Here is a 20,487-nt window from a genome sequence, read left to right on the forward strand (position 1 = left end):
TGCTATATTTGATATTTATACCTGCACCTAAAGCACTGATAGCAACAATGACGGAGAAAAACGAAGTATTTCTCTATGAAAACAGTACGTTGCAACCAACGTCAGAAAACTTTAAAGGTTATGCATCAGTGCTGCAAGGCATTGCAAGCTGGAAGCGCCTCAAGTCAGTGACAGCATCTGCCACTCAACAGCTGTCAGAATTAGGCAAAAGAAAACTACAAGTAATCAATTAATTACATACCTATGGATCTTTCTTCTAACAAATTCCCTACCTCAAAGCACTGCAGTGAAGTTCCTAGATGACTGCACAAAAAATATCATAAGAATCAGTAATCAATAGCAGTAGCTTGCAAAGACCCATGCCATATTCCAGTCTGGATAAATGCTTGAGCATATATGTGGTGTTTCCTATATTTAAATAATTTCTAACTTAATTAACTCTTATCAGGTTATCCTACTACTGGAGAAATGTACGGTCGCTAATATTTTGTCAGATAGTAATAGAAGAATAAATCAGCCCCTCATTGGTTTGCTGTATGGTATATATTGACTGGAGGGGGCAGGTGAATTTCTTATTTACTTCACTCCAGAGGAAATAAACCTTTTGTATATTACCACTAAAAGCAGCCTAACATTTGATTTCCAGAGACCACTGCTTATAGAATTTTTTTTTTTAGAACCTTGAGAAAGTCAGCTGCTTGTTTGGACTGTGGACACCAGACACTAACGACTTCCTATTATTCATCTAAATCCAGCAGCTGGTATCTCATGACTCCCAGGCATGCCGATTCAAGCTTGCAGTTCCTTGTAGCCCTTCCCCATTCACACAATAGCTCTGTTACACAACACAGACTGCAGATAAGTTTGTATTTTCTATTACATGCAATTAGTTAACTGATTTCCCCCCCGCTCTGATCAAACAGTTCACTCTGGACTGTCTAATCTAAACCTAAACCTAAAGGACTCTGGACTGTCTAACTCAAATCTGAAACTAATTGCTGTCAAATCAGAAAGTCGGTTACCATTCACCCACAGTGATGTTCAGGAACAGCTGCACAAACTTTAAGCACATTATAGCCTTAAGCAAACTCTCTGGAGTACCTGGATTTGTATTAGGAAAAAGACACAAAACTGAGAATGTTATTCAGGAAGGACCACGTTCCTGTGCAATTGGGAGAGGACCAAGTATCTCTAACAGATGGAACGATGCGTTGATTTATGTAAAGGGAATTCAAGAAGTTAAGCTAAGCTACCGGTGCCTACATTTTACCCATTTTGTCCCAAAGCTGACATGAGCAAATACTCTAATGGATTAAACAAGAACAACTTTTGCATGTGAATGATGTTCAAGTGAACTTGAAACACAAAGGAATTTTCAAATGTAGCCCACAGTCCACATCAGGAAGGATGCTCAGGATTTCAGTTGAATTTGAAACTCTCCTCCCCAAACAGATTTTCCAAAGACACACACCTACAGGTGACATATGATTAATGAAAATCACAACATTCATGTTAAATCTATAAGTGCATCATTTATTTCTGCTTTGCATTCTCTGCTGCAGTGGAGGGATTCAAGATCCCGGCTACTGGGTCTTCTATACGTAGCTGTCTTGGCGCAACTTTGTGACACTGAGAGACCCCCCACTAACCTCACTGTGCTGCAGCCCTAATGTACAACATGCACAGAAGTGCAACTAGTGGCTACAGCCCAGCGCAAACACTGCATGGCAGAGTGCCCCAAGTGCCAGGTATGCACTGGCTACCATTGAGAACCCTGACATGCATTGGCCTCCACGGGTCATTGCAGGCACCAGTGCTGCCAAGCCTGGGGGCAGCTGGGAGAGGCTCCTTGGATGGACAGATTCCAGGCCTGGGGCCCTCAACACAAAAAAGACACGGAGAGATTGGAGTGGGTCCAGAAGGAGGGCCACGAAGATGCTCAGAGGGCTGGAGCACCTCTCCTGTGAAGAAAGGCTGAGGGAGCTGGGGGTGTTCAGCCTGGAGAAGCCTCCGGGGAGACCTCACTGTGGCCTTCCAGTACTTGACGGGAGCTTATAAACAGGAGAGAGAGCACAAATTCTTACATGGTTGGATAGTGATAAGACAAGGAGGAATAACTTTAAACTAAAAGAGGGGAGATTTAGGTTAGGTGTTAGGAAGAAATTCTTCGCTCAGAGGGCAGTGAGGCCCCGCACTGTGCAGAGCAGTGGTGCCCCATCCCTGGAGGTGCCCCAGGCTGTGGGTGGGCCCTGGTTAGCCCGAGCTGGGGGCACAGCAGGGTGAGGCTGGAGGGCTGTAAGGTTCCTTCCAACCCAACGGCTGTATGACTCCAGGATTCTGCCGGCACCCCCATTCCCACCTTGCCCTACCATCCCCTCGGCCCCAGCCCGAACACACCTCACCCAAAGCAGTCCAGCAAACCAGCACCAAGTGCACCCACTAAAGCTGTCCTACCTCGTTTACCTAGCCCTACAGCACGCAGCCCCCCACTCTGCCAACAGAACCTTCCCTGCTCTTTCCTATATGGGTTAAGCTACGCAGCGTAAGGAAACGACGACCTTCAGGCAACACAACGCCCAGGCTCCGCCACCATCTTGAACGCGGGCGGCGCGCCGCCATCTTGGGTGAGGCTCTTCCTTTCCCAGTTTCAAAGCGCGAGAGATCCCGGGGCGGGCAGGTTAGCTCTGTCCCGTGGTTGCCCTCACTAAGCATGGCTGCCGGCGTTCCCCGTCTTTAGGGGGAGTGAGGCAATCGGCTGGAAGAGGCGGCAGCGAGCACCTCTCGGGGCGGGCAGGTAGGTTTGCGGGCACCTCTCGGGGCGGGCACCTCTCCTGCGGTGCCGCCATGCGGGGCGGGCTGAGGCGCAGCCCCTGCGGGTTGGTCGCCCCGTGCTGCCCCGCGTCAGGCGGCCCCGAGCAGGGAGCGAGAGGGGACGCCCGGATCGGTTGGGTTGGGCAGCGCGCTGCGGTGCGTTTTCCTGCTGGGGGCTCTGTGGTTTCTGTACCCCCCCACGCACCCATCTGTGCGGCTGTGTCGTTGGTTTGGATAGCCCTCATGGGGCTGGCAGCCGTGTTTGAATTGCGGGACTTTGCTGAAGTAGTACGGGGTGGGGTGGGCTGGGGGGGTATAGAAGCGAACGCTGATGGATTTCTCTCTATGGGAGCAAGTTTTGCTTTCACCTGAGTGTGTCTTCGTGAAATGCAGCCTGGGTTGTGCATCAGCCCTTCTCAGCGTGTAGGCAGGAAGCTGCTCTGTTCGTGCAGAAATGTTTTTGGATGAATGCACATCACCTCGCAGGGCCGTTTGAAAATGTGATGCTCGACATCCGGAGGAGATGCAGCGTGTCTGTGCAGACGTGGTTTGGTCTGTTCAGTTTTGGGTTCTCTCAGATGTGACCGATTTCAATCTCTGTGCAGCATCTGCACTTCTCATTTCAATGAAAAGTGTTGGCGAAATCAGTTTTATTAAACAGAAAACAAAATCCTTGGTAGCTTTGTATCTCAAATAGACAGCCTGTGCAGAACTGGGGCGTGTCGGGAGCTATCCAAGAACAGCAACTCAGGGGCCGAGAGCTACACACACACCTGCCAGCCTGCACGCACGCGGGCCTGCTCCGCTCTGCACTTGTGGTAACTCAGACCTGCTGGGTGCTGGTGTTCCTCGGCAGCCTGGATCGCAGCTCATCCTTAATGCCAAGCTCCCTCAAACTGGGTCTGTGAGCACAAGAGTTGGCTTGATTACAGTCAGCAGATACCCTGCTGACGTAATGATGCGTTTTGCTTTTCCTGGATTGTAGACTTCGTAACAACAACAGCAAGCACCTCTACTTATTTACTACGAGTGAAGCAGTGGTCCTTTCTCTGGGGGCAATTCTGAGCAGCTCAGCTGGGTTCCTATGCCACTTGCATCTGCTACACATCTGTTCTTAGTTTGTGCTGGTAGTGTTAGGGTTTAGGATTGGTTTGCACTGAAGCTCTCAGTCATGTCAGAATTCAAACTGTCTTATGCTGTAGATAGTAAATAGATGCTGTAAATGCTACGTGAGATCGCCCGGCTCTTAACTGTCTTTAAATAGGTACTTGTTTTCTTGAGCTCTGTTTTTGCTTTCTGTCTCGGTTGAAGGCATGGTGTTGCTGGCGAGAGTGGAGCATTGCTGCAAGTTCCTGCTGCTATTCTGGAGTAGGCTTGAAAGCTGGGAATGCCGTATACGGCATTATCTGACACTTTGCTGTCAGGCTGAGGCCGTAACCCTGCTGTTCTGTCCTGGGGAATGAGGGACCCAGTGTCTGCGGTGCAGAAGGCTGTGCGGTCCTGCTTCAGCTGCCAGGACAGTCTGTTGTGGCTGCCTCTATGTGTAGCACAAAAGTGCCGTCAAGGGCCTTTGCATTACCCTTGTTGTTTTTCTAGTTTGGAGAATTGCTAACTCATGCAGCACTAATGTTGTTTCGGGTTTTTGTTTTTCACTTTTTCTTCTGCAAGTGGGTTGTGGTAGAAAGGAACAGAGTCTTTATTCCCAAAATGCAAAGTTTCTTGGAAGGTAGTTCAGATTCCTGTTGTGCAAGTCTCCTCCTTGTGACTGTTTTTGTTTGTCTGCACTTTTAAAAATGTGCATATATTTTTCCTGTGAGAAAAAGGTCATGTTCCCACTCTGGGTGCTATCATAGTCCAGCTAAAAACTTGGTAAGAAGTCGTAACATGCTAGGAAGGGAGAGTGTTGGAGTCAGCAAAAATTTTACTTTCTATTTTTGTTTTGTTCTGGACAGGTTTCATGAGTCAGACTGGGCTGTGGGGAGCTGCTCCTGAAGATGTACATGTTCATTGAAACCCGCACAAGTTCCCTTCTTCATCTGACGAGGTCACCTGGCATCAGGTCTTGGTCTGTCTTTGTTGGTAAGTATTGTAAGAAAGACTGAGTCTCTCCAAAATTCTGTTCTCAATTCTGCCACTACCTTTTATTTCTGACTTACATCCCCGATGCTCTTTAATTTCTTTGTTGGTTGTAATCCTCAGTTTATTTCAGAGCATGCTCTAAGAGAGGGGAGTCATAATGAATTCCTGAAGGAGCTTGTAGCACGAAGTGCATATCTTTCAGGCATTTTCTTTGAGGAATGGGAATCGTGACTTGAACTCCTCCTTTAGTATAGTCCCTAAATGAGCCTGACGTTTCCTCCTTAGTGTGGTAGTTTCACAGTGGGACTGATGATTTTTCAGTCTGTCATCTGCAGAACCTCAGACTCATGGATTGAATTCTAAGGAAGTCTCAAAAGGGCTGGGAAGGAAGTTTTACTGTATGCCAGGCAGCATATAGGATCCACATTTGCATTGAAAAAAAGTCTGGGTTCTCAGAAACGGCAAAATCTGCACTGTAGCAATGCTCAGTTGCAGAGTCACGCTGCCACAGCTTCCTCCTGAATGGAGGAAGGCAGCTGGTGGCTCCTGACACAGCATTGCACAAATTTTCTGTTGGCTCCACCGCAGTTAGCGGGGTGGGGGAAAATAATCTTGATAACGTAAACGTGAGAAGCGTAATGCTCAAAGTTGTACTGAGCTTGAGGGGAAGTATGATGTAATGGTTAGACTGAGTTTCTCTAAAATTCTGTTCTCGGTTCTGTCACTACCTTTTATTTCTGACTTCGGTCCCCTCTGCTCTTTAATTTCTTCATATGAGGTGTAGGAGATATATATATATATATTTTTACACTGAGTTCAAAGAAAAATAACTGTCTTTTGTAGAGTAGTCAATGTTGCAATCACAAGACCTTGTGGCTTTAATTTGTGAGAGTTCCTGTATTTTCAGGGAATGTCAGGAGGTTTGAGTTCCTTGTTCTGATTCTCTCATTTTATTCTAGGAATAGCCTCCATAGGTTTGGCTGCTGCTTATTACAGTGCAGGTAATGGCCTATCATTTTTCAAGAATTGTTTTTCCTGTTGACTCCTTTGTGTGGCTCTGTGCAGCCTTACAAAGGCAGCATACATACCTGTCACACTTTGTGACATGAATATTAGAATCCAATAATAATTCTTGCCTCTGTGTGATTTATTATGCTTGAATGTTGTATTTCTTACTTCATCTCCCTGCTCATTTGCGGTTTTTGAGTATTTAAATAATAATACCTAGTGCTCTAGCGTTTCGTGCTGTCAGTATGCTTTATGTGATTAGCTGCTCCTCACCGTCTCCTGGGAAGCCATACTGGGATTGGCTGTCCCCATAATGAAATGATTTCTGTGCCTTTGATGCCAGTGCTCCGTTTCTCTGGAAACTGTTAGATCATCACTAGCAGAGATTACTCATAAAAAAGCACCTTTTGAGAGCAGGCAGCTAGCGCTGCTTGCCCGCAGTAGAGCAGAGCACACTACGTGACAGGTATTCTTCCATCTGTGGAACTGATTTTTCAAGCTGTTCTGTGATTCTCTTGCAGCATCCTGTTGAGCCTCAAGTTTCAAAGCTTAGTACAGTGTAACAATGTACTGCCATTATAGTCCGTATTTATGTGAAGAGCAAAGACCAGTGAAAGCTGCTTAAGACACTGACTATATCAGACAACTAAGACATTGCTACAAAGTTTTTTTTTGAAACAATACTGATCACAGTTCTACTTTTCCTTCAGTAAAAGCTCGAGTAAGCAAATTGTTTAGATAGGCTGCTAGATGTAAACCTTTCCAGGACAGAAAATAAAAATGTTGGTTTGTTAAAAGGCCTGACTGCTTCCTTTTGTGAAGCTTCAGTGAATTACTTTGCATTGTCCCTGAACCCTGAAATAGTTTACGTTAGAATTAATGGCAAAAATGCTGCATCAGAGAAACCACTTATTTCCTTGTTGCCTTTAAAAGGAGCACACAAAACAGTTTTGAATACCAGAGAAGGGAAGAAACTCTTAACTTTGTGCATCTTTTGCGTTGTTCAGACAGCTTGGCATGGAAGCTCTTCTACATGGCTGGATGCTTCTTTGTGGCAGCACAGAATCTGGAGCAGTGGGAGGTAAGATGTTCAGCTCAGGAAACGAGGTTATTGTGCTAGCTCCGGAATGGTTGTCAGGTGTTGATTTCAGCTGTCTGATGTACTTGACTGCTGTGCAGTTGAAACTGGCAATTTAAGCTTTTGGTTTTGAGGAAACTTCAGAATTCTTACGCTAGGATGTGGAGTTGAACAAAAGACATCTTTTAAAGGGGAGACGTGCCCTTGTGACAGATGTGCAGGCAGATCTGCTCTTTGTGGCTTTTTCTCTTCATGTAAATGAATGAAAAAAAGATCTCCTTTAGCTGCTACACCGATTTGTTCACCTGCTCCTACTAACAAGTGACCATTGAATAGGGTGGTTCTGCCTTCCAGTCTACTCAGGCTGTTTCCAATTAGGAAAAAATGGTGTTTGTGAGGCTTGTTTTTGATCTCGTGGATGTTTATGTTGGGAGATGGGCTGAGAACTGTATCCCCCCATACAGGCTTGTCACTTCACTGACCTGAGTTATTAGGTAAGCAACCCACGTGAGAGACTTAGTATTCTCATTGACTCTTTGGGAAATTTTAAACCTAGTGTAAGCCCAGTCTGTAAGAGAGAGTTACAGGAGCAGCAAGGAATTGTTCCGATTTGATTCCAAGTGTAGCTTTTATTACATGAAGAATGTGGCAGGAGTGCCAGTGAAACCAGCTTATCTTCCTTCTAGAAGTAACACAGGAGACATGGTAAAGTCTGTTCAACCATGTGCAAGATCACCGTTTTCATGGTCCAATAATAGACAAATGTCTCCAATTAAAATAGCTAGATATAAGAGAATTAAAATAAGTGTATACAAAGAGAATATTGATTTTTTTTTTTAATTTCTTTTTTCAATTTTACAGGAAGCTGTATTTGACAAGAACAAGGGAACAGTCTGCCTAAAAACATTCAATCTTTACAAAAAAATACTGACCTTCTCAAAAGGAGGCAGTGAACAAGGTGAGAAAGCAGCATTTGTGATAGCAACTCCAGTTGGCAGGCAGGCAGAAACAACAAGAATTTGCTTTTTTTTTTCCTCAAGTTCTGTACTCAAGTTAGGCCTGTACAACAACAGGCCTACAACAACAAGTTAAGTTTCCAGGTATGTTTTGTTCTCAAGCAGCAAAAGTCATAAATAGGCTCTACATGTTGTTTTTTTCAGGCTAAGGTACTGAATGCATCATGTTAGTTATTTTAATTCAGGATAACTAAACTTCCACATTGCTTTCCATATTGGTCTAAGCCATTCCTTTGGCAGGTTTGCATTTCCCTTAGGTAGCCTGCTTAGCAATTGGGACAGGTGGAAAAACATTTTGCTTATATTAAGTATGGGTGGATTCAAAATTGTATCAGGCTCCCTAAGATGTGTGGGTAATATTTGTATTTAATGTAAAGTGAAATGAACCATTTGGATTATTCTGAAAATAAAACAAAGTTAATGTCCATTTAAGACAGCATATTCAGTAGGCTCAGCTTAATGCAACATCTCATTTCTTTTGAGCTTTCTGATGAAGTGACAGAAGCTGAAGTATAGTATGTGACTTCCTTAAGGTTACTGTGAGGCAGGTGCCTCATTGGAAAGGAGGATCTTCAGTGTCAGATTTTCTTATTCTTGGTAGTCTAAATCAAAGCAGCTCTCAAGGTGCTTAGAAAATTGACAAAATTTGTCATGTCCTAAAATTGATTTGGATTTTAAACAGGGCATTTTGGAGGTGGAAGATAAGAGATGTGGAAAGAATGTTTAATTTCTGAACTTTTCTTTTGGGTATGTTGGAGCTGAGCACATCTCTTCCTGAGAGGTTACTTGGTAGTAACCTATTTCAAGGACGGTTAATATGGAGATGCAGAGATGAGCAGATACTCTGAAAAGTTAAATCTTAGTGTTTGTTCTATCTCAGTAAACTTAACAGCTGTTTACCTACTCTGTACAGAAAGAGTTAAAAATCTTTAAAGCGTGGCCAAGTAAGAAACCAATGGTCTCCATTTCTATGGAGGCAGTGTAACTTGTTCATTAGGGCTTTACCAGCCAGTAAGTACTGTGTTCTCATTTTGTTTGAGTCCATTGCTTTAGCAATTGTTTGGTATTACAAGACTGTGCTAGTTGTGTGAGGTCAGAGCAATAGCACTCAAGTGCACAGAGTCCCAGTCACGCAAGAACCTAGTGGCAGTGCTGAGGATTTACTGAAATGCTAATAATAGATGACTATGTTTTCCACATCTGTTTACAGTGGTTGCTCTACTGCATGAGATCAGAGATGTGAATGTGGAAGAGGAGACCGTGCGATATTTTGGGAAGGGTTACCTGGTTGTGCTACGATTTATCACTGGATTTTCACACCCACTGACTCAGAGTGCTGTGCTGGGCTGCAGAAGGTGAAGTGTGGACCCTTTTCTTTAACTAGAATGTGTAAGATGGAAAACCAATTGCATGGGTCAGTAATTGCCAGCAAATCATTTTAGCACCATTTAGCACCATTGCATGCTGATATGGCTGTTAAACTGGTTTAACTTTCAAACCACTTGCAGCAGGGACTGTGAGAAGAAGATTGATGTGTTCTGACAAGGAAAGAATTGCTTAGCTTGATGTGCCTTTATATGCAGGATGCTGTCAGTCACGCTCTGTCATATCAGCTGGCCCTGTAAAGAGTTGTTCTCAAGAATCACAGAATCATCAAGGTTGGGAAAGATCATCGAGATCATCCAGTCCAACCGTCCACCTACCACCAATATTTCTCACTAAACCATGTCCCTTAGGGCAGCATCTAAACGTTTCTTGCACACCCCCAGGGATGGTGACTTAGCTGCCTCCCTGGGCAGCCCATTCCAGTGCCTGACCACGCTTTTGGAGAAAAAATTAATGTTCCTGTTCTTGTTTCATCAGCACCACAATTCCATTAACTCCTACAATGTTTTTTCTTTTGCACAGTGATGTGGAAGCAGTTGCCAAGCTCGTCATCAGTTTTCTGGAATTGGACAGAGCAGAGAGCCATGGAGATCTCTATGAGAGCAGCGAAACAGAGGCTAGTGATGCTGATGAGCCACAGGATGAATATTAATAGTCATGAGCTGAAGAAAGCAGAGACATTCAAAGATCTGGAAATGACAGATTGGTTGTTCTTCATAAAGAAATTCCTCAGTCTTGACTTGGGCATTTCTCTACATGTGCATTTACAGTGGGAGGAATCTGTCTTAGGGCACCTTCTTTAGTGCTAAACTGCTTCAAGATCTGTGCTCCCCAGATTGCCATTGTAGAGTTGAAAGCAAATTGTCTTGGTTCATGGATGTGGACACAGCTGTCTTTTGAACTTGTCAAAATTGTCTAGGAGTAGTTATTTATTATTGTACTGGTTTAAAAATGTACTTTCCCATTAATGAATTGGAGTTATAGGCGTAAGCTTCCACTTCCTACAAGGATCTACAGGTACAGTATCTGAAATGCAGAATAGCTGAATTTAACTCAAAACGCAATGCTCTGAGGTTTTTGAAATATTGTAAATGAGTGAATATAATGCTAAATTGATCTTAAGCAGCTTAATATATGCACTAAGGTGATGCAGGGTAGTGGCACTTTTATATTCTCTACTACTGACTTGCCGTTAGATACCAGTGGCAATCATGAGTGTTGGTCTGGAATTTTAAACATCAGGTTGCTCAGCTTGTTACGGTCTTATTTTTCTTGGAATCGCTAAGGAGCCATAACTAAGAACCAAAAAATGATCATGTTGGTCATTCACTGCCTTTGACATGTTCTGTTCAACTTCTGGGCATAGACTACCCAAAGAATAGCCTTATTCTAGACTGTTTACTCTTTTAACTGTGTATTTAGAAAGGAAGAAAACACACATTCCTTCAGGTAGGGAAAAGACTGATGTCAGACACCATGGCAGCCTACGTTTGTTAAGTATTTTGCTGTAGTAATGAGGGGGTAAATAATAACTTAGGTGTGTTTTTTTGTTTTTTTTTTTAAGATAGCTGGGCCGAGTGTTTGGCTTGGGCCCACGTGTTACTTGTGTACTGTCTTCTGCTCTGACCGATGGTTTCACAGATGGTTAAAATTATGAATTTTCCAAGGTACTTGATGAAGTAAAAGCTACCTCTTTTAGTCAGCACGTTCTGTCTAGAACTAAAACTTCATTGTGCCTCTATCAATGTGCCGGTACTGCAAGTACAGAAACTGTAAGAGCTGAAAGTTCCTTCCACGTGCTAGAATTGCTTGTATTCAAGTTTACCAACTTGTGTTAGGAGTTGCATGGAGTTAGACCTGAATTAGAAAACATTGGTCGTTTCCTCTGGGAGATCTGAGTAGACTACAGGGTGTCAGAGTGGCTTGCTTCCATGCCAGCAGTTAAATGGCAGCTGGCATCTGTTTCTTCAGGACTGAACCTGCATTCCTGTTTAAAAACACTCTACCTCTAAAGAAGCGAAAGCTACGAAATGATTTCAGTTGCACGTTCCATTGGTAACTGAAGCTGTGTACATCCACCTGACCAAAGAACAGGTTGATTCCGCTTCAGCCATTTGTGTCTGTGAGACCAGTGTGCTCTTGTTGCTGGTTTGAAAGGATCATCCAGGTGTAACGGAGCTGCTGCTGATGCAGCTTGACTGTGGCACAGAACCAGGTGTGTTAGTATTAAATAAGAAAAACTCGTAATCGTGTCAGGTATCAAAACAGAGCTCTGCCAGCAGACGTGCTCTTGAAGTACTCCCAGTTTGCTGGCTGATGACGTTGACTTTCAATCTCTACCTCCCATCACTAGATTTGGGAAGCTACCATGTACAAAAGTGGGGGAAAAATAGGCTGCAGGTAATTAACCAAATTTGACCTTTATTCTGCAGAAAGATGTAAACTACAAACCATCAAATCTTTTATATTCTGCAGTTTTTTTAATGCTTCAGAGAGATTTTTGTTTAAATCTAATACATACCCTCAGTAACACTCATTCTGGAGAGGAGAATGAGACTGAATTTGGAAGAACTGTTTTTTCATCACTCTGTAAAATGAGTTTGGAATGTTCTAAAGACTTCCAGTAGGAAGTAGTGTAAAAACAAAGTATTTAAGGGTATAACGTAAGCAAAAGCTCTACTACCTGCAAATACCTTCTTTGTAGCAAAGATATTTAGAGGAGTACCTGGTATGGCTGTGCATTGCACTTAATCTTCCAAGCCTGGAGGTTTGAGCACTAAGTGGATAAAATGGACAAAACAACCTGCGTTCAATCTTAGTTACACTGAGTTTCTTTTCTGTTTCCATGAGAGGTAACGTCATGGGGAAAATACAAATAATGCTGTGGTTTTTCAGTTAAAAATCAGGTTTTTATAGAAGTATTCATACTGATCTAATTTTAAACTGTATGCTGCGTCCTGCTTCAGCTGAGCTCTTCCTCTAGCTTGCTGTCCATTCTTGCACGATGTACATAGGTGTCATGCAATATCATTGCAAATGGACCAAACCAAGATGTAAGGAGACGCTCTAGAAGGGGGCAGGGCCTGCAGAAAGGTATTGGATGGCTTGAATTCTGGGAGTAATATTTTGTGGGATAAGTTGTGTTTTTAGTTGTCCAACGATCAGCTCCTTCTAGATGCTTCAGCGTACCCTGCCCTCTCAGTGTCCTGCTGAGAGCAGGCATGCAGGAGAGAGGGCTGCTGCACTGCTGTGTGTCGTTACGGATCCGGTGTCGCCTGTCTCTCATGTAGAACATGGTTCAATCCTCCCTTGTACCATTTCTGTCTTGCAAGCTCTGTTGTAAAAGAGCAATTTCACATGAGAAGCTGCATTCTGCAGGTCGAGCTAACATGGAGGGTGACTGAGAACATTCCTTAAACGCTCTAATAGTCTTGTGTTTCCAGTGACTTAGATCATTTCTTCACTCTCAAGGAAAATCAGATTCTTTTTATAATATACTGGAGATCTGATCCTTGTGTTACATTTACATAGGTAACAAAAGCCAAGCTGGCTTACATATTACATGAAAAGTGCTAGTTCTGACACTGTAGTAGATTGCTGGGAGGCAAAGATACTTCTGGAAAATATTTAGGAATAGCTTTTCTACTTTAAAATGGAAGTAGAATTTCAGCAAGGCCTTGTGTGTCTCTTTTTTTTAATTAAAAAGTCCATTGATAAAATCAACTTGAACGTGTTTTGTGTCACTCATCTTTTTTACTGTTGATTTTAATTATATTAATGTTGATGGCCGTCTAAAGCATCATTTGGCATCACCTCCTGGAGGTGATGGGGTGGGCAGGCAGGGCAGAGGGATCACAAATCCCAGCTTGTTCCTGCCCATGCTTTCTTCTCTTAACGTGTTTTCACATCAGTGAATACAACCAACTTTCCACTGGTGCATATAAGTGCACTTTTCCCCTATTAAACCAAACCAACACGCTGTATGCAAAACAAAGGCAAGTTCCAACAAACGCTTTGAATATCAAAGGATTTATTAAATAAATTAATCTTATTTAGTTTAAGGGATGTGACTTCTGCAATTAAGGAGCACCAAGCAGTTGTGGATTTTTGATGAAAAAGAATCGTAGACATCACTCCTGTAGACTTCTCCTTTAGTAAGTTAAAGGTATTTTATGCTACCCCCCTTGTATGCTCTGCAGCTTAGAGCTACTCTCATGTTTGTAACAGTCGGTTCAAGAACACGTCAGTACCTGTGCTTCCAAGGGAAGACTTGCAAGAAAGCAGTAAATGAAGCAAATGGGTAAAGAATATTTTGAAGGTTCATGATATAGTGTTCTTAACTACATGACTCCGGAATTATTTTCCCTTGTACTGATTATCTTCATGTTCCAGTTCTAAAATATTTTCTTACAGATTTTGGAAGGTTCAAGATGAAAACAGAATGTAACTTAGCCTTTTTCCCTTATATTCAGTAGACTTTGACCGTGCTTCAAGTTTGGACAAAGCTGCGGTCTGTCAGATGTATTGAATTTGGGGAAAAAATGTTTTCTGCCTTGTAAATACAGCTGAATTCTGACTCTCAATTTCTGTTGTGCAAGGAGAGCAAGTCTTACAGGGCAGGTGACTTAGGGCTCAGCAATGTTAGAGGAAAATTAATATAGACTCAAAGCCTATTACCTTGATAGATTCCTTTTTGCCCTCAGGTCACTTGTTTAATCACAGTTAAGATGACAAGCTCTGCTATATGACTACTTGTACATGTCCACTAGCCACGTTTCCCACAGAATAAGACAGACTAATTAAAACATGCCTAATTTTGTGCTTTTATTGCTTCATCTAAATCATCCACCACTTGCTGTAGCTTTTGTAGGCTGGGGTGGACGTTCTCCTCCATCCATTCCTCTACAGTACACTCGTGGAAGACTTGCTCCATGGCTGCTTGGAGGTCTTGCACCACAGCATTCCACTTAGACAGAAGACTAACCAAAATCAAGGAAGAAAGGAGAAAACGATCACATTTGCAGGTGAGTTCTGCCTCAAGAGAGGAGCAGCTTCCTAGGCCTTTTAAAGGGGCTACAAAGAGGATACAGTCCTTAGGATGACTTTGCAGAAGAAGCATCTGTAAGAAAGACCTTTGCACAAATGGCAAAATGTTGATGCATTTAAGTACTGTTAATTCTGGCAAGGTTTTTTTTTTTTAAATATAATTAAAGTGTAGAAATGTGAGTTTAAAAAAAAATATATATATACTTTTAAATGGTAACTGAAACCCAGAATGAGACTCCTAAAGCTGTAGGAATTTGCCAGCCTGAAAAACGACAGACTTCTTCCTCTGTAGTATAAAATAGGTGGTGTTACCTTACTGCATCTGGCTGAAAGTGATGCATTATTATAGGATGAATAATCTTCCTTTTTCTGTGGTAGGGACTGAACCAGCCTGTGACATACCTGAAAACGCATGTTAGTATGAACAGTCTTTGAAACAGCAGTAGTGTATTTGTAGACAGAGGGAGGTGATTGAGCTTTAGCTCTATCTCACAAATGGATGGCATGCCTAAGGACTAAGTAAATTTAAGGCTACGTATCTTCGGAACTGGCTTGTAGAAGACTTTGTGGCACATAACAATAATTGATCACCTGTTGCAATTTAAATTTCATTTCAAGTTCATTTTTTGGTAACCATACAACTAAAAATATTCCCTTATACTTTAACAGTAAGTTCTAATTCAACAAAGAATCTGATGACTGAGATAAGATAGCACATACTGTTTAGGAATTCAGCTGAAATACTTCAAATATTAAATTCTGCTGAGGTGTCAGTATCCAGGGTGCAATGCCTGGAATGTAGAGCTTAATGTTTTAAGTAACTTGTTGGGGCTCCTTGCATATACGGCCTGTTTCTAGATGATACAGCCCCCACACACAGCTGCAGACAGAAAAATCAGCGTAAACCTCAGTACCTGTTCCTTTCAAGAAGTTCATCCACTGATGACTTGAGGTAGAAGCTAACTTGCGTCACAAGGCTAAGGATATTGCTGCCAGGAAACGTCCCCGTACTCGTGCTGTCCAAAGAGACCGTTAGTTTCTGCACTTACCATGCACTGCAAAGCGTCTGAGTCCAGCAGCTGGGAGTTTACCTCATGAAAGTATCCAGTTCCAGATTGGACATTCCCAGGAGCTTTTCCACATTTTCTTTAACCTTTTCAGAATAGCCACCTGGGCAGAAGACATCAGCAATCAGACAAAGGAGCCTACATGACCACAGTGCTCAAAAAGAGGGCTTTTCTCAAGCACTCTGCCTTGGTTTACCACTTCTCTTTGGATGAAGATTTTTTTTTTTTTTTAAAGTTAAAATAGAAACAGAACAAGGAAAAAACTTGGGGGATGGAAGGAGTGTATCTTTCACAAAGCTTCTTGTGTGACATAAAGCCCTTTCTAGTTGCAAGCTTTCCATTCAAGGTACCTAATACTTTTAGCGTCTTAGTTAAGCAGAAGTAGGTTGTGTTTTAATGTTTTGAAAAGAAATGCAGAAAGATGAAAATAAAAATTTGATTGGCAACTGCCTCTGAAGAAGCAAGAATATACAGGAGGTTTTTTTTTACAAGACAGTTTACCCTAGATTAAATTTTAAGAAAATTAACGTTTACATGTAAACAACATCTAAATGTAATTAGTCTCCCTTATGTACCAGCAAAGTTTGAAATTAATTACCAAGAAAGCAACTCTTAATTTTTTTTCCAGTATGTGATGAGTTTTGTGGTGATTTACAGATTAAAACATAACATGATTGGAATACTATGGCTATTTTAAAATGTGCAGGCTGAGAGGCTTCCCTGCTCCCACACTGCAGGCTGGTGAGATGCATGATCTATTGTTTGTAACTTGGACCATGATCAGATAGCGAAACCACCTCAAAATGGAATAAGCCTGTGCTAACCTTAGGGCAAGGTCATTTCACTGTTGTGTTAGGCTTTAGCTCAGAGAGAATAAAGTTGTCATTGTACCATTCTCCAGTGCCTGCAGACATACAGCCAACGATGGAATGGCCACGGGGAAAAGCTCACACAAAACAGAGAAGTGATCATACCTAAAAAAAAGAAAACATTCACTAATTAGGTGTTCCAGCTGGGTGAAGCCGAGCAGTAACCGATAGGAAGGATTCCAGCATTGCCAACTTCCTTTCTAAATCTCCAAGTTCCTTGTGCATCTCAGGGAGGCTTGGGTGGAAGTTTGCTTCATGTTACAAGATATTACTTACCTCTGCCAGCCAGTCAGCGCGATACCTTGGAGCACGTCAGCGGGGATGCTGCTTGCCACTTTCAGCCACTGAAGGTGGTTTTTTAAATGGTGTCCAATAAGTGTTAGTGACTGGTTCACTCCTGTAGCTCCTTTAAAAGCACTAGCAAACCACACCTTGGAGAAGCCACATCTACGATACTTCTCTATAAGAAGCACTGTAATAAGACAATAAAGAATACCTCTAGGACGCATTTTTCTCCACTTTTCAGCCATGCCTGCAATGCTCCAGTTAACAAGAACTCAGCTCTGAACATTTCTGTTAGAGAGGGAGCCGTGAGGTCTGCTGGCATGGAAGCAGCTGGGGTGCTTCCACTGGTAATACACATGTATTAAATGCATCATACAATTTAATAAGAGGAGGGTAAATCTCCACTTGTCTAAAAAATTAGCTGCTGTTCTTTCATTGGAGGTTTTCTGCTGCATTTAAGGAGTAGTTCACAAGAATTCTCACATAATAAGGGCCGCACTCCATCTTCTCCACTTGTGTAACACTTTGTTGTTTCCCCCCTTCAAGGATCAGCACTGATCAGACTTTTGGTGTTGTTGTTTTTCCCAAAATGGCACACATTGGAAACTTTTAAAGAAAGCTTAAAATGATAATAAATAAGCAGGTAACAGAGCTCTTCCAAGCTGCCTATTCTAGAAGTACAAACCTTTGCTCTCCACGTCCAGGTCTGCTGCATAGTCCCATATCATAGGCTGCACAAGCTGTGGGACCCCAGATTCTGAAAGGAAGAGGTTTTTTTTTTTTTTTTTTAATAGAAAATGGATAGTTAAAGGTGAGAACTAAGTATGTATTAGTCATGCATTACCGCACCAATAGAACAAACTATGGGTTGTGACAGTTCTTTGTGTACAAGTGCCCATGTGCATTTTCAGCCTGGTCAGGACTTCAAACATGCAAGTTGACATGTCAGGGGCGTCAGGTATTTAAACACCTTGTAACCACTAGCATGGATCAGCAGTGATAATTCATTGGTGATCTCGTTTGTCCCAAGCACATCTTGTTCTCAGTCCCTTGAGTCTATTAGTTTACCTGCCAGCTTGAACTGGTGGAGCTGCAAACTGTACATGCAAGATTTCAGTTAAATTCAAAGGAAATAATCACCCTTTAAGTTAGGGATTATCTGCACAGAACTTAGCTTTTCAAGTAGCCCATAATGAAGATACAAGATTAGCTTCCCTTTATAATCAATTCCCTGACTGGTTTTAAATATGAGAAGCTCCCTGAACAAGTTGCAGTGAATTGTGCAACAGTTTAGTACTTAAACTGCATCTCATTTTATTTTAGTCCATTATTGGCTATGCTGGTAGAGTGCACTTAGCTAGATGCTGTACTTCTTTTGTGGAAATTACAGGAGCCCTATCTGGATTTTTTGGAGATGATTCCCCACCATGGAAGCTATGAGTAGGTCAGTCAGTGCTGGAGGAGCTGTATGGCTCTTCATGATACTGTCTAAATTTGTTCAGAGCAGACATGTAAAATGGAAAAATGTGAAACTCCACCTACATTAGAACCATTCTAATTTTAGTAGTAGTTGCATATTTTTCAACATAGAAGGCTTGTGACAATTCAGTATTGGAGTTCCTCACTAAGTGTGCTGTGATCAACTATAACGTCAAAGATACAGAGTACCAGCTTCTCCTTCTGAATCTGCATTGTGCAACCAGATACTGCACAAAGTAACAACTAACATTAGAAGGTGGTTAGAAGTTCAGAAATTTAGGATAAGACCACATTTTAAATGGGTAAAGAAAGTAGATTCATGGTGACCACTGTGCAATGACTTTATTACCTGTGTATTACCAGATAGAAAACTGAAGTGTGTACATCATGAGACTTGCCCATGGTCAAAAAAGAAGTCTGTAGCATTGCCAAGGACTAAATGTCTCTACTTCTTAGTCTAACGGACCGTATCTCAACTATTCTCAGATCATTCTCTATTGTTTTTCAGCTGATAGCAGATCTGTTTCACCTGAATGCGTGAACTCTTCTGAGTACCAAACGACTCACCCCATCATGGGTCACGCACCTGCCAATGTTTCCTCGCTGATCCCTCTTAGCATGTCATCCCACATGATGGGAGTCACTGTGGGGTAAGATGAGGCCATATAACTTGCAACTGCTTTTATATGGAATAAGCACAGCTTCTCTGGTGTGTTCCCTTGTTGTTGCAGCCACTGCTTGGACTCCTCTCCTTCACCAAGGTAATAGACCTGAAACATCAAGCAAATAACCCTGACTTCCTGTACAGGAATAGGGGGAACAAGTTTGATACAGTGTCATGGAATCATACAGTATTCACAAACTATTGCACAGATGTAACACACTAAGCAGGCATATTTCAGAGTGCCTCTCAGTGCTGGAGACATTGCAAGCATCAGTCTGCTGGAGATCTGGCACTAAATACATCACATAAGGGAAGTTTTCTAGAGGAATTAAAATACCTCAAGAATAATTAAGGCATGCTGTATTTGTCTTTGGAAGGTTTGTCTCGGGAGCAGCTCTCGCCAGTCTTAGTTCAAGAAAACTGGCAACCATACGGTCCTGAATTAAACAAACTGAGGTTCCTCTCTTGGGGAAGGAGATCATCTCTACACAAATCCAGAAGTGACATGGGAGCACATCCAAGGGCCGTCCCAGCATAGTCAGTCTTATGTGTATAGTGGATCTGGGCTCATTAAAATGGATATTCATTTAAACTCTTATTTTAGAGCGGTTTTGAACTTAAACTGTATTTATTCTCTGCATTCTGCTTTATAAAAACTTGCAGGTCGCTGTCTAACCTTGCCCTTAGTTGCTCCGCAGCAGGATTCGAAATGCTGAACTGGAGTTAGTGCAGTTGAGGCGCTCACAAAGAGTCAGAGAGAGGGGAGGCTTGAAGGAACACTGAGGAAGGAGGAACCTGGGGCTCCGGCCCGCGCCTCACCTCATCGCAGCCGATGTGGAACCACCTCAGGCCCCGGTGCAGCTCCATGACGCGGTCGATCATGGCTCGGACCAGCGCCCGCGCCTCCTCCTTGTGCGGGTTGAGGGCGTTGGGGAACATCTTCACCTCGCGGAGATGCGCGAACTCTTCGTGCTTCAGCGCGAACTGCGGCGGGAGGGGCTCGTGGCAGCGCGGCTCCGGGAGCAGCCCCAGCGGGCGGGGAGGGGCGGGGTGGGGCCGCTCACCTCCATGTGCCCGAAGCTCTGCACCAGTGGCACCACCTCCAGCCCCAGCGCCGCGGCGCGGCCCAGCAGCTCCCTCAGCTCCGCGCGGCTGTGGGGGGGGGTGCGATGAGGGCCGTGCCCGCCGCCCCCGTCCCGTCCCGTCCCGTCCCGTCCCCCGTTACCTGTAGGCGTGCGGCGCCCTCAGCGCCTCCAGCGGCCCCGGGTAGGGAAACGCGTCCTCGTACTCCAGCAGCAGCCCGGTAGCGCCCATAGCGCGGAGCAGCGGCAGCACCTGAGGGGCGGCAGCGGGCGGTGGGCGTGGGCCGGCCCAGTCCGGGTGGGATTCTTCCCCCCTCCCTTCTCCCCTCACCTCGGCCAGGTACGCGGCGCGGGGCGGAGCGCCCTTCAGGTCCAAGTGCACCAGGTGCTGCCGCATCGCGCTCGATGCTTCCGGCCGCTCTCGCTCCGCCCCGGCAGTCCGAGCGCGGCGCGCCGAGCGCATCGCTCCGCGGTGACGGCAATGGCGGCCGTGGCGGCGCGGCGGAGGGCGGGCGGCGGGGAGCGGCGGCGGCAGGAGAGGTACCGGGCGGGACGGGTGGGGGACGGCGAGCGAGCGAGCGAGCGAGCGAGTGAGTGAGTGACGGCTGTTTCGCTCC

General features: G+C 43.9%; 3 protein-coding genes across 4 annotated transcripts in view; 2 read left to right on the forward strand and 1 right to left on the reverse strand.

Annotated features, from left to right (window-relative positions):
• On the forward strand, window positions 2,595-13,101 carry C17H17orf62 (chromosome 17 C17orf62 homolog). Of its 2 annotated transcripts, none has more exons than XM_021414565.1 (7): window positions 2,595-2,794; window positions 4,764-4,890; window positions 5,850-5,891; window positions 6,906-6,979; window positions 7,838-7,934; window positions 9,203-9,347; window positions 9,901-13,101. In XM_021414565.1, exons 2-7 carry the CDS (start codon window positions 4,806-4,808, stop codon window positions 10,028-10,030), a joined length of 573 nt encoding a protein of 190 aa, XP_021270240.1. In that variant the 5' UTR covers window positions 2,595-2,794; window positions 4,764-4,805; the 3' UTR covers window positions 10,031-13,101. The 2 variants fall into 2 exon arrangements, with proteins under 2 accessions (XP_021270240.1, XP_021270241.1); XM_021414566.1 differs by lacking the exon at window positions 2,595-2,794 and adding an exon at window positions 2,944-2,967.
• Window positions 14,177-20,348, reverse strand: HEXDC (hexosaminidase D). The gene is made up of 12 exons (XM_021414556.1): window positions 20,202-20,348; window positions 20,014-20,123; window positions 19,853-19,940; window positions 19,608-19,772; window positions 18,711-18,894; window positions 17,331-17,402; window positions 16,637-16,832; window positions 16,383-16,465; window positions 15,516-15,594; window positions 15,339-15,440; window positions 14,737-14,826; window positions 14,177-14,357 (listed from the first exon to the last, which is right to left on the reverse strand). The coding sequence occupies exons 1-12, from the start codon at window positions 20,331-20,333 to the stop codon at window positions 14,189-14,191; spliced, it is 1,470 nt and encodes a 489-aa protein (XP_021270231.1). The 5' UTR covers window positions 20,334-20,348; the 3' UTR covers window positions 14,177-14,188.
• The window catches only part of OGFOD3 (2-oxoglutarate and iron dependent oxygenase domain containing 3), a 36,974-nt gene continuing 36,788 nt past the window's right edge, over window positions 20,302-20,487 (forward strand). Inside the window, exon 1 of the mRNA XM_021414564.1 lies at window positions 20,302-20,410. Within this exon, the coding sequence (XP_021270239.1) occupies window positions 20,352-20,410 (59 nt within the window). The 5' untranslated portion in view covers window positions 20,302-20,351. The remainder of the gene's footprint in view (window positions 20,411-20,487) is intronic.

This window comes from Numida meleagris, chromosome 17 (genome assembly GCF_002078875.1).
Source record: "Numida meleagris isolate 19003 breed g44 Domestic line chromosome 17, NumMel1.0, whole genome shotgun sequence".
In the NCBI taxonomy this organism is placed as follows: domain Eukaryota; kingdom Metazoa; phylum Chordata; class Aves; order Galliformes; family Numididae; genus Numida; species Numida meleagris.